This window comes from Salmo salar, chromosome ssa12 (genome assembly GCF_905237065.1).
Source record: "Salmo salar chromosome ssa12, Ssal_v3.1, whole genome shotgun sequence".
NCBI classification, from domain to species: Eukaryota; Metazoa; Chordata; class Actinopteri; order Salmoniformes; family Salmonidae; genus Salmo; species Salmo salar.
Genome location: NC_059453.1, coordinates 61,621,374 through 61,635,662, shown reverse-complemented (window position 1 = coordinate 61,635,662; position 14,289 = coordinate 61,621,374). Strand labels below are relative to the sequence as shown.

The 14,289-nt window shown below is 45.8% G+C and overlaps 1 protein-coding gene across 4 annotated transcripts in view; it reads right to left on the bottom strand.

Annotated features, from left to right (window-relative positions):
* LOC106565449 (arf-GAP with GTPase, ANK repeat and PH domain-containing protein 1) overlaps window positions 1–14,289 on the bottom strand; it is a 75,051-nt gene that overhangs the window by 37,011 nt on the left and 23,751 nt on the right. For 2 of the 4 annotated variants that reach the window (XM_014132597.2, XM_014132598.2), the window contains exon 1: window positions 9,123–12,442. The exons of the other annotated variants lie outside the window; for them this stretch is intronic. In XM_014132597.2, the coding sequence (XP_013988072.1) occupies window positions 9,123–10,302 (1,180 nt within the window). In that variant the 5' untranslated portion in view covers window positions 10,303–12,442. Of the gene's footprint in view, window positions 1–9,122; window positions 12,443–14,289 lie in introns of those variants that run through there. 4 annotated transcript variants of the gene reach the window in all.

The window sequence follows — 14,289 nt, the reverse complement described above, 5'->3', positions numbered from 1 at the left end:
TAAATATAAAACAGTACCAGCACCCAAAATGAGTACGGGAATCTATTTCAGTCCAAGTCAAGCACTGATGATAAGAAGTAATCAGGTAGGCCTATTTTGTTTCCACTGGATCAGAGCATAACATTTCCCCCTTTCACGCAGAGTGGTTATCGAAAGGGAGAGAGCTGTAAAGATTTTTCTGAATACATTGAGGAACTATTGTAATTCTCAATGGATGTAAAAACAGACTTTGTTTGCTTGCAGTTTGATGTGAAGAAAACATTACTTCGAGAAGCTACACAGGTCATTAGTAGTGGTGCGTTAAGTCAATCAGAAATACTATCAGATCCCCAAATGGGCACATTTATATGCCTACATTTGAGCGCAGGCCAGGTAGCCTATAGGCCTACTTTTATGCGCGTCCTTCCTCAACACTGACAGGAGCGCTCAAAACAAAAGACAATGACTAAATTGACAAAACTCGTAAATGGAATGAACTAAACCAAAACTTGTTTCTCACAAGTGTAGCATAGGTTGTGCACTCTGCAAACAATGTGTCCACTCTGACAATGAGAACGGGATGACTGGAATAATATTATTGAATTCATTAAAATAAATTACCTTCGAAATTATTGGAATAAACGGTAAATATACTACTGATGAAATATGTAATGGAGAATTGATATACCCTAACAATCAAACGCAAACAATTCACACAATGAAATTATGAAACAATGAAGGTGCACAATTGGCGCGCATTCTGGAGAGGGAAGTGCATTGTGTATCTGGGCACATGGTCATTCCTAAGTCTGCATTGGCCTCAGCGGAAGTCAGGGCATTCCTACTTCTTGCACTTCGTGGAACAGTGCAGAGCTGTTGCCAAGGAAGTGAGTTTGGGGGCGGAACATCCCCACCTACCGTCAACCAATCATGTCAATGCAGAGCTATAAAGAGCCCTCCACATTGTTACAAAATTTGGAAGGCGCATGGCGATGCGATACAGAGCTCGATTTGGCCTCTGCATGCATCTGGAGGCTCCGCAATTGCTTCACACCCTCCATATGTAGCCTCTGACCACAATTTCGGATCAAGCATACATTAGCTTTTAGTCTAGGCCTCCACAATGGATTAGTTCACTGAGATGGGTGCAAATACATTTTTGTTACTGCTTGACTAAAACGATCTTGGTCGACCAACAGCCTAACGACCAAACAATCGACCAGTCGACTAATTAGGGTCAGCCCTAATTACACCATGTACCCAAATATGCTTATGACCCCCACCAGTACATTGCCCCAACCCCACCCACATTTCACAGTGATGTTCTGATTGTACCTTCCATTAAAAATATTCGCAATTATACTAGATTATCCACACACCCTAAAAGGAACCGACCAGTACCATGTGAGTTCCTATGTATATCACTGAAGGTACCTTTGGCCCTTTTGTACCCCAGGGAACAACACTGTGCCCTAACCGTACTGTGATTTTAGAGTGTGGCTATACAGTGCATTCTGAAAGTATTCAGACCCCTTGACTTTTTCCACATTTTGTTACAACTCTGGAGCCCTTTCAGAGTGACCAACTGGGTTCTTGGTCACCACCCCGACGAAGGCCCTTCTCCCCCGATTGCTCAGTTTGGCAGGGCAGCCAACTCTAGGAAGAGTCTTGGTGGTTCCACTGTGTTCTTGGGGACCTTCAATGCTGCAGAAATTGTTGTACTCCTCCAAGGCTATGGAGGAGTACATCCAGGAGGTGCTCCAGCAGGGTTTCATTCGCACGTCAGTCTCCCCTGCGTCTGCAGGCTTCTTCTTCGGACGAGGGTTGCGCCCGTGCATCGATTACAGAAATCTGAATTCCATCACCACGAAGTACAGGTACCCTCTCCCGTTGGTGCCGGCCATGATCAAACAACTCCGCGGGGCCTGTTTTTTTAATCAAGTTGGACCTGCGGAGTGACTACAATTTCATCCACATCCAGGAAGGGGATGAATGGAAGACGGCCTTCAGCGCAATGTCTGGTCACTACAAGTACTTGGTGATGCCTTTTGGACTAGCCAATTCTCCTTCAGTGTTCCAGGCATTCGTCCATGAGAGGCATGCTTGGACGCCAGGTGGTCGTGTATATCGATGACATCCTGGTCTACTCGGCTACCTTGGGAGATCACATCGCTAACATCCGAGTAGTCCTGGAATGCCTCCTGTCCAAAAGTATGTCAAAGTAGAGAAGTGCCAATTCCATCAGGAGGATGTCTCCATTTTGGGTTACCAGATCAGCCCACAAAGAGTCATGATGGATGAGAAGAAGGTGCATGCTGTCAGGTCATGGCCAGTCCCAACTACCATAAACATTTTTGGGGATTTGCTAACTTCTACCGCCGATTCATTAAGAACTTTAGCTCGATTGCCTCTCCTCTCACTTCTCTCCTCAAGGGTAGTCCCCGGGAAGTTGGGGTGGAATCCTGCAGCTGACGAAGCCTTCCGCCTACTGAAGGGACGTTTCACCTCCACCCCATTGCTCTAACATCCAGATCCTACTCTGCCCTTCGTGGTGGAGGTAGATTCTTCAGTACGGTACCAGTCAAAAGTTTGGACACAGCTACTCATTCAAAAGGTTTTTCTATATTTTTAACAGTGTAGAATAATAGCGAAGACAACAAAAATATGAAATAACACATTTTTTAAATGTATTTTTATTGAACCTTTATTTAAATAGGCAAGTCAGTTAAGAACAAATTCTTATTTACAATGACGGCCTACCCCAGGCCAAACCCTAACAACGCTTATACGCTACCCTATGGGACTACCAATCATGGCCGGTTGTGATACAGCCTGGAATTGAACCAGGGTCTGTAGTGACACATCTAGGACACCAAAACTATGAAATAACACAAATGGAATCATGTAGGAACCAAAAAAAGTGTAAACCTGTTAGGGCTAGGGGGCAGTATTGACACGGCTGGATAAAAAACGTACCCGATTTAATCTGGTTACTACTCCTGCCCAGTAACTAGAATATGCATATAATTATTGGCTTTGGATAGAAAACACTCCAAAGTTTCTAAAACTGTTTGAATGGTGTCTGTGAGTATAACAGAACTCAAATGGCAGGTCAAAACCTGAGAAGATTCTGTACAGGAAGTACCCTGTCTGACCATTTCTTGGCCTTCTTTGTCATCTCTATCCATTACAAAGGATCTCTGCTGTTACGTGACACTTCCTACGGCTGCCATAGGCTCTCAGAAGGCGGCAAAAAGCTGAATCGTGGCTTTGCAGGCTCTGGCTGAAAAAAAGTAGCGCGTTTGGGTAGTGGCTGGTTACAGTACTGTGAGACTCAGGCTCGTGCCCGCGTCGACCGAAAGCTTTGTTTTCTTTCCTCTGTTTACCTAAACGGAGATTCCCGGTCGGAATATTATCGCTTTTTACGAGAAAAATGGCATAAAAATGGATTTTAAACAGCGGTTGACATGCTTCGAAAGTACGGTAATGGAATATTTAGAATTTTTTTGTCACGAATTGCGCCATGCTCGTAACCCTGATTTACCATTTCGGATAGTGTCTGGAACGCACGAACAAAACGCCGCTATTTGGATATAACGATGGATTATTTTGGACCAAACCAACATTTGTTATTGAAGTAGCAGTCCTGGGAGTGCATTCTGACGAAGACAACAAAGGTAATCAAACTTTTGTAATAGTAAATCTGACTTTGGTCAGGGCTAAACTTGGTCGGTGTCTAAATGGCTAGCCGTGATGGCTGGGCTATCTACTGAGAATATTGCAAAATGTGCTTTCACCGAAAAGCTATTTTAAAATCGGACACCTCGATTGCACAAAGGAGTTCTGTATCTATAATTCTTAAAATAATTATGTTTTTTGTGAACGTTTATCGTGAGTAATTTAGTAAATTGTTAGTAAATTCCCCGGAAGTTTGCGGGGGGTATGCTAGTTCTGAACGTCACATGCTAATGTAAAAAGCTGTTTTTTGATATAAATATGAACTTGATTGAACAAAACATGCATGTATTGTATAACATAATGTCCTAGGATTGTCATCTGATGAAGATCATCAAAGGTTAGTGCTGCATTTAGCTGTCTTCTGGGTTTATGTGACATTATATGCTAGCTTGAAAAATGGGTGTCTGATTATTTCTGGCTGGGTACTCTGCTGACATAATCTAATGTTTTGCTTTTGTTGTAAAGCCTTTTTGAAATCGGACAGTGTGGTTAGATTTACGAGAGTCTTGTCTTCAAAATGCTGTAAAATAGTCATATGATTGAGAAATTGAAGTAATAGCATTTCTAAGGTATTTGAAAATCGCGCCACGGGATTCAACTGGCTGTTGCGTAGGTGGGACGAATTCGTCCCGCCTAGCCCAGAGAGGTTAACCTGTTGGGGCTAGGGGGCAGTATTTGCACGGCCGGATAAAAAACTTACCCGATTTAAACTGGTTACTACTCTTGCCCAGAAATGAAAATATGCATATACTTAGTAGATTTGGATAGAAAACACTCTAAAGTTTCTAAAACTGTTTGAATGGTGTCTGTGAGTATAACAGAACTCATATGGCAGGCCAAAACCTGAGAAGATTCCATACAGGAAGTGCCCTGTCTGACAATTTGTTGTCCTTCAGTTGCATCTCTATCGAAAATACAGCATCTCTGCTGTAACGTGACATTTTCTAAGGCTTCCATTGGCTCCCAGAAGGCGCCAGAAAGTGTAATGGGGTGTCTGCTGTCTCTGGGCGAAGAACAGCAGGAGAATTTGTGAGTGGTCAGCCTGGGAACAGTGACACTGGAGATGTGCGTTCATGAGAATTAAAAAAAATATATATTTCAGCCTTTGAATGAACACAACGTCGCCCGGTTGGAATATTATCGCTATTTTACGAGAAAAATTGCATAAAAATTGATTTTAAACAGCGTTTGAGATGCTTCGAAGTACTCTAATGGAATATTTTGACATTTTTTGTCACGAAATACGCTCGCGCGTCACCCTTCGGATAGTGACCTGAACGCACAAACAACGGGTATTTGGATATAACTATGGATTATTTGGAACAAAAACAACATTTGTTGTTGAAGTACAAGTCCTGGGAGTGCATTCTGACGAAGAACAGCAAAGGTAATACAATTTTTCTAATACTAATTCTGAGTTTGGTGAGGGCCAAACTTGGCGGGTGTCAAAATAGCTAGCCGTGATGGCCGGGCTATGTACTCAGAATATTGCAAAATGTGCTTTCGCCAAAAAGCTATTTTAAAATCTGACACCGCGATTGCATAAAGGAGTTCTGTATCTATAATTCTTAAAATAATTTATGTATTTGGTGAACGTTAATCATGAGTAATTTAGTAAATTCACCGGAAGTTTGCGGTGGGTATGCTAGTTCTGAACATCACATGCTAATGTAAAAAGCTGGTTTTTGATATAAATATGAACTTTATGTTATACAATACATGCATGTTTTGTTCAATCATGCATGTATTGTATAACATAATGTCCTAGGAGTGTCATCTGATGAAGATCATCAAAGGTTAGTGCTGCATTTATCTGTGGTTTTGGTTTTTGTGACATATGCTTGCTTTGAAAATGGCTGTGTGATTATTTTTGGCAGGGTACTCTCCTGACATAATCTAATGTTTTGCTTTCGCTGTAAAGCCTTTTTGAAATCGGACAATGTGGTTAGATTGACGAGAGTCTTGTCTTTAAAATGGTGTAAAATAGTCATATGTTTGAGAGATTGAAGTTATAGCATTTTTTAGGTATTTGTATTTCGCGCCACGCAATTCCACTGGCTGTTGACTAGGTGGGACGCAAGCGTCCCACCTCGCCAAGGGAGGTTAACCAGCATGGCTACCACAGCATTCTGCAGCGATATGCCATCACATCTGGTTTGCGCTTAGTGGGACTATCATTTGTTTTTCAACAGGACAATGACCTAACACACCTCCAGGCTGTGTAAGGGCTATTTGACCAAGAAGGAGAGTGATGGTGCTGCCTCAGATGACCTGGCCTCCACAATCACCTGACCTCAACCCAATTAAGATGATTTAGGATGAGTTGGACCGCAGAATGAAGGAAAATCAGCATATGCTCAGCATATGTGGAAACTCTTTCAAGACTGTTGGAAAAGCATTCCTCATGAAGCTGGTTGAGAATGCCAAGATTGTGCAAAGCTGTCATCAAGGCAAAGGGTGGCTACTTTGAAGAATCAAAACATTTATATTTGGATTTGTTTAACACTTTTTTGCTTACTACATGATTCCATATGGGTTATTTCATAGTTGTAATGTCTTCACTATTATTCAACAATGTAGAAAATAGTAAAAAATAAAGAAAAACCCTTGAATGAGTAGGTGTCCCCAAACTTTTGACTGGTACTATAGGTTTGGGGGCTGTCCAGTCCCAACGTCAAAGCAATCCACATAAATAGTATCCATGTGCATATTACTCTAAAAAGCTGTCTCCTGCAGAGAGGAACTATGATGTTGGCGATTGGGAGTTCCTGGCAGTGAAGTTTGCATTAGAGGTGTGGAGACAGTGGTTGGAGGGAGCCCAGGACCCATTTCTCATCCTCACCAACCATCGGAACCTGGAGTACATACGGACAGTGAGGCGACTTGGAACCCGAGCCAAGACAGGTGGGCCTTTTCTTCACCAGATTCGATTTCATGCTGACATATCACCCAGGTAAAAAAAAACATCAAAGCCGATGCCCTGTCCTGTCTCTACGATTTGGGAGATGTTCCTGTCTTGAGTGCACCCATAACTCTGCCCTCTCGAGTTGTAGCCCCCGTGCTCTGGGACGTAGACATTCGCAAGTCCTTGGAGAGGGAACCCACACCTGCTACCTGTCTTCCTGAGCACACCTACGTTCCCACGGGGAAAAGGGATTGGCTGTTGACCTGGGCACACACAGCGGTCATCACTGGACATCCAGGTATCACCTGCACCATTCAGTCCATCTCTGGAAAGTACTGATGGCCCACCTTGGCGCAGGACGTCACTTGTTATGTCAACTCCTGTTCCGTATGTGCCCAATCCAAATCCCCTTCGGAACTCTCCAGCAGGGAAACTAATTCCCTGTCCCGTGCCTCAGCATCTCTGGTCTTATCTGTCCATTGATTTTGTCACTGATCTCCCCTCTTCTGATGGTTTTACCACCATTTTTGTGATAGTGGACAGATTATCTAAATCATGCCATTTCATCCCTCTCTCTGGTCTCCCTACCACTATCCAGGTCGCTGAGGCAGTGTTCCAGCAGGTCTTCCAGCACTGTGGCCTTCCAGAGGATATCATCTCCGATTGTGGCCCCCTATTCACATCACGTGTATGGAAGGCCTTCATCGAGATGCTGGGGCTCACGGTTAGCCTCACTTCCGGTTACCGGCCTCATCTAACGGGCAGGTGGAGAGGATGAACCAGAAGCTGGGGAGATTCCTGAGGAGCCATTATCAGGACCGGTAGGGGGAGTGGCCCTGATTCCTTCCCTGGGCTGAATACGCCCAGAATTCATTGCGACACTCCTCCACCAGGCTGACCTCCTTTCCAGTGTGTTCTGGGTTACCAGCCAGCCCTGGCTCCGTGGACTCCGAGCCAGACCGAAGCTCCTGCGGTGGATGAGTGGTTCAGGCGCGCAGAAGGGGTATGGAACGATTCCCATATGAGACTCCAGCACACCTTCCACTGTCAGAAAGAGCAGGCGGATTGCCACCGCAGAGAGGCGTCTCCCTGGTGATCGCGTCGGGCTCTCCAACAGGAACCTTCCGCTCCGCCTGCCCTGTAAGAAGCTGAGTCCTTGGTTTGTGGGGCCGTTCAAGGTCCTCTGGATGGTCAATGAGGTAATTTACAGATGACAACTCCCCACTCACTACTGAATCTCACCATCTTTTCATGTTTCCCTCCTCAGGCCTGTGGTTCCTGGTCCTCTGGCTGATGCAGTCCCCCACGACACCCCTCCGCCTCCCTTGGACATCGAGGGGAGCCCCGCCTATGCAGTCAGATCCCTCCTGGAGTCCCGATGTCGTGGGGGTCGGCTCCAGTACCTGGTGGACAGAGGGGTACGTTCCAAAGGAGCAGTGTCGGGTTCCGTTGGATGACATTCTAGATCCCAACATCATCCAAGATTTCCACCTTCGCCGTCCGGACCGGCCGGCTCCTCACCCTCGGGGCCGTCCCCCTGGCCAGTGTCGTCCTGCGGGGGTTCTGTTACGTCTACTGCCGCTTTCCTGCTCTGGCGCTCGACGTCACCGGTCTACTAATCACCGGTCCTGGCAACCCATCTTTACGCACACCTGCGCCCTATCATCTGTCACACCTGGACTTCATTACTTTCCATTTATCTAGCACACTGTTTTGTCAGTCATGAGGTAGTATTGTTTGTGTTTCCATGTGAGACGCTTCTCTTGTTTTGTATCGTTCCATGTCCATTAAACTCACTAACTGCACCTGCTTCCTGACTCCGTGTCTACGTTACAGCAACAAGATGGACATGTTAATTACTGTATGTTCTTGGTAATAAAGATGTACAATATCACTCTCACCCCTGACAAAGAACACCTCAAGAACCAGTTTTTTAGAGTGTATGCTGGTCCAGCATGGTCTAGTTGGTCAAACTGGTCTGCAAAACCACGCCCATCATGCTCTATTGCGGTTAGATTTTTTTCAATTGTTTGTTTCAATATCTATGTTTTTGCATTACATTGATTAATTAATTTAGATTTTTCTACACAAAAAACAAATTTTTCTAAACTTTTCTAAAAACACAACAAAGGTTGGTCACCAGCAAAAACACAACCAAGGTTGGTCACCAGCAAAACACAAAGAAGGTTGGTCACCAGCAAAACACAAAGAAGGTTGGTCACCAGCCTATGCAGGACTATGCTGTTTTTTTCAGCAGGGTAGCCCAAGGCTATATACTGTACTGTGGAATAGCAATGCAATCGACATCACTCTTGTTGGGAGAAGGGTATGGGGTTTAAATCTTATATTAACCAATGTTACAGGCAAAAAATTGCATAAACCATCGGAGTAAGATGGTAGCCTGCTGCATCCACTAGTGAAAAATCTGAAATGAAATGGGAAATGCAGCTAGACCTGGTTGGGGTGAACTATGGGGAGGTGGATGTGGGCGATATCTTACCTTCCTCCTCACTAGAACCCCTCTGTACGGGTGTGTAAATAGGGGGCGTTGTGTTGGAGCTGGGAGGCGCAGGCGTACTCTTTGTGAAGATCCCACTGATGAACTTGAGCATCTTGCGGTCGCGGGTGCGCTGGGTGGTTCCCCCCTGACCCTGGCCCTTGCCATCCTTCCCCTTCTTCAGGTCCTCAGAGAGAGAGTGCAGGTCACTGTTGTCCAGGGTACGGCTCTTGCCCTTCCTTGCCGGCTTGGACACCTGGGTGGTGGGTTGAGCTGGCAGGGAGGTGGAGCCTGTCTTCAGCCTGTCCCCTTGGGGGCTTTCCCTGGTCACCACGCCTGTAAACCCTCCCCCCACTGGGACCCCCTGGTGAAGGAGGGTGGTCCTGCCGTCACTGTCTGCCCAGGATGCTCGGTAAGGCCCTAGGGCGGCCGCAGCACCTGTCATAGGTGACCGATCCCCTATACGGTTGTCTTTGCGGTCCAGACTCTTGGCAGATGGAGGCATACTCTGATCGGCTTCCCTCAACTCCCGCCGGCTTACAGCCCCGCCCCCGGCATGTGACCTCATCAGGACCTCGGGTCGATGGGTAAACCTGGGCGGGACAGTGATGGGCACGCTGCCCCGGCAGAGGGTGCTGCTTGGGTCGCCCATCCCCTCCTCGCCCCTTGGAAACAGCATGGGTGGCTCCCTGTAGAGTTCTGTTTTAGGACGGATTCCCTCTCTCCTCAGCCCTGCCTCTGCGGGGACACCTGACACCCCTGCAAGCCCCTTCACTTGGTCTTTCACGTTCTTCGGTAAGAGGGGAGACTCCTTGCTCTGAATCCCCAATGTGATATCTTTCGAGGAGCCTGGCCCACGACTCTCTTTCTCCCTCATCTCAGGCTTCCCCCTCTCCTGAACAGGCCCCCCAAAGCTGATGTCCTCCTGCTCATCTTCCTCCATTTCTGTGTCCCCCTCTCTCTCCCCCACGGCACACGAGTGTCCTCCCTCATCCTCAGTGGTCCTGCTCAGCTCCTCATCCTCCTCATACCCAGGGCCCCCCACACCTCCTCTCCCCAGGGCAAGGGCCAGCTGTGGCTGGGGCCCAGTGGCCCCTCCATCACCCCCTACTGCCTCGACCTTGACCAGGGTGAGGGAGATGAGGTAGGTGGTGCGCCTCGGTAGGGTGCCTGTTTGGCTCATAGGGGCGGCAGGCTGGCAGACAGGGAGGCAGACCGACCTCAGAGCAGCGGCAGAGCCCTCACTCTGACCCAGACAGACCCGGAGGGAACAGGCATGGCAACCCACAGCTGGAGGCTTCACCAGAGAGACAACAGCCAGACCAGAAAACAGTCAGACGGTACTGTCAAACTAACTGGCGTAGGGATACGTCTGATGTGGGTGAATGGTAACTTTGTCAAGAGGTGGTAGGAGTCTTGCTGGCTTGCTTCTTCAGGATTCTGAACCCATGATATGAAAACTCAAGAGTCAGCACAAGTGAGACAGAGTGAATCAGTTTAAGCTACCTGGAATTAGCGGAGCATACTTAACAAGGCTGAGTTACTTAAGTCTAGAGTGTACTTTTTATTTTAATCCTTCCTGTAATCCCCTTGTCACCTTCTCTTTGCTGATCACTGGTCTCCTCCACGGGTTCATTCACAATCCTCTCTTTCTTTTCCCCTTTCTCTCTCCATATGAAAGATTAATTCTACAGCCCGAAGCCAGGGATCTGAGATTGCTTTCCTCGATCTTGATGTTTGAGACTGGGTAGTCTGGAATTATGCAAGAGTCAACAAATGAGCCTGGTCCATTTTTCCAACAAGACTGAACTACGTAGTTCCCCACTCCACAAAATCACACAAGATGAAATGCCTCAAGTCAGTCTTCAGCCTGTAAGCTTCTCTTCAGATAATTTCTTCACTCCCAGTGAAGGATATGCATTGTATGCTTCAGAATCTTCATATTCCCATTACATTTGATTGGTTGACAAAAAAATTAAAAAAATAAATGTCGCACCGTCACAGACACCAAAGGGTATGTATCGTGGTAAAGACAAACCAGACAACACAGTAAACAACAGCTTAAGCAGACCCAGCACAGAAAAACAGGTTTGAATGTAAATACGAGAACAAAAATCCATATGGAAATCATTCACGTGTTGCAAAGCATGTGGTGGCGAGAGTCTCCTTCCGACTGCATGTGAGGCAAAGACACACTAATGTCATGCATGAATCACGTATGCACGTTGTGCGGATCAATGAAAGGCAGGCTGCAAACATCTGTTGTAATTCCCACAGTAAAGAGAAGCAGAGATGGTGGCCAGATAGGCAGAACGCAGTCACTGTTCCTCTGCCTGTAACCCTCTTCTGTACAGTTGGTTCCTTCCCGCCCTTCAGTCACTGCATCCTCTCCTCTGAGTGTCTTAGGCAATTAGCAAGTCAATAAAATGTGTCTGTGAGGCAGAGAGCAAGCCCACCGGCTCAGCTTAGCCCCTCCTCTCATCAGAGACACTGTGCCTGCTAGCCTCTCCGATAGCCCGTCGCTACCACAGCTCCAGCCCCAGCTCCAGGCAGGCAGACAGACGGTCTGAGTGGAAGGGTGAGGATGATGCGTCCAGTGAGAGATGCCTGTCCTCGGTCAAGCACTCACGTTCTGTGGCTCGTGTCGGATCAGACAAAACCAAGACAAAATCCTCTGCCTCCTCCTACCCATCACTTGCTCTCTCTCTCTCTCTCTCTCTCTCGCTCTGTTCTTCTTAAGGCAATCGCCTGGCAGTTCCCGCTCTCCCTCTCTCTCGCTCTTCTTCTCTCCCCCTCCCCTTCAGGAAAGAGGGAGCGAGCGATGATGCAATGGTGGAAGAAAAGTGATGAAAAAATCCACAGACGTCATACTGATGAATGAAAGGAGAGAGCGAGGGAGGGAAGGGAGAGAGAGAGAGGAGAAAAGGATAAAAATGAACAGGAGAGTGTGAGGGGGAGGGTATAACCGTCAAATTAAATAAGGTGGTTTGAAAACAAACTGAATGGGTGATGATACATCTTGGGGCACAGAAAAGGGAGGGGATGTGAGGATGAGAGTGGGGATCCGAACAGAAAGGAGGGTAGCTAAAGGTGGAAGAGAGGAGAGGAATGCAGGAGAGAAGGGAAGGAAAAAAAGGAGCTGGAAAAAGGTGGACGACGAGAGGGGAGAAGGCTCTATCTATCCTCTCCCCTTTCTCTCTCCTTGGGAGTCACAATAGCTCCATCTCCCTCCAGAACGGCTCCCTTCACCCCCCTTTGAAAATCAGCAAGGATTGGGGTAGCAACAGCTTATTCACCACCTCCCTCCTTCCACCGCCCTCATCTCTCATCTCTCCCGCTCTCTCTCTAAGCTGCTGATACTGTGTCTGTCCCTGTGTGTGTGTGTGTGTTTTTTGGTTTTACTATCCTTGTGGGGACCATAAGTCCTCACAAGGAGAGTAAAACAAAGACAAATCTGACAAGCTGGGACATTTTGCTACTCCCCATATGGAAAAATAAAATTTTAGGCTTAGGGGTTAGGTTTACAATTAGGGTTAGAATTAGGGTAAGGGAAAATAGGATTTTGAATGGGAGTCAATTGTTTGGTCCCCACAATGATAGTAAAACAAACATGTGTATTTGTGTGTCATAGGCATTGAATGAGGAGAGGTTATGCTCCCTCTTTCTTCATCATTAGTTCATTATTGACTCACACAATAAAGAGAAACCATGAGTCTAATATTAGAAACGAACACGTTATCATAATTATCCCAATAATGTTTGTACCATGTTTTCTGTTGCTACCATGTTGTTGTCATGTTGCTGCCATGCTATGTTGTCTCTCTTTATGTAGTGTCGTGGTGTCGCTCTTGTCGTGATGTGTTTTGTCCAATTTTTGTTGTTGTTGTAATTCCAGCACCTGTCCCCGCAGGAGGCCTTTTGGTAGGCCATCATTGTAAATAAGAATTTGTTCTTAATTGACTTGCCTAGTTAAATACATTTAAAAAAACAAATTTAGCCCATAATATACTCTTGCTTCATTGTGTGTATAGGTATGTGTTACCCACCTGTGTCTCTTGTTTAATTGGCTGAAATCTGTGAAGGAAGAACACCCAGAGTATGATGAATCATGTCCCCTCTAAACTGAAATTATAATGTGTCACTCACTGTGACACATACACAGACAGTTGCTTATAGATACACACTATCTGCTCCTTAGAGATTATTTACACTGACTACCCACACATCCAACTTTTACACACAAACTCTCACACACACACAAACGCTGCTGTTCTATTATATACTATTTATGCCACTGCATGACCATGTAACTACCCACTTTGTATTTGTAAATACATTGTAATACAGTCCATTTTTACGATGCATACTATCTCTCTTATTACTTCTTTTACTTGACTTTGACTTTTTCAGGGCTCTAAAGAGCCCACATGCGACAAAATGTTTTGCTGTTCGACCTGTACTTTTATTTTGGAAGCACAGGCTGATAAATTGTTTACAAATTATTAACCAACTTTCCCTCAGAACTGTTCTGATGTTTTCTGTCAGCTAAGTAATGGCATTAGCTAGCAAGAACAGCAACAATGAAATTCGGCGGAATTTAAGCTTTCTTTAACAAAAATTGTTTATTAAATGATCAACCACGACCAGGAGATGATGAGGACAATGTTAAAGACGCTGTTACCAATCCACTTCCTCAGAATAAAAAGAGCTACACGTTTGGAGAGGGACTAGCCCAATTATGTACTATTAGATTTTAATTTTATTTATGAGAGGTATTGACATGTTGAATGCACCGAGCTGTCCGTCTAAACTACTGGCACACAGCTCGGACACCCATGCATACCCCACAAGACATGCCACAAGAGGACTCTTCACAAGCCACAAGTCCAGAATAGACTATGGGAGGCACACAGTACTACATAGAGCCATGACTACATGGAACTCTATTCCACATCAAGTAACTGACGCAAGCAGTAGAATTACATATTTTTTTTTAAAGATAAAAAAAACACCTTATGGAACAGCGGGGACTGTGAAGCAACACAAACATTGGCACAGAACATGCATACACCCACACTGATTTAGTACTATAAATATGTGGTAGTGGTGGAGTAGGGGCCTGAGGGCACACAGTGTGTTGTGAAATCTGTGAATGTATTGTAATGTTTTA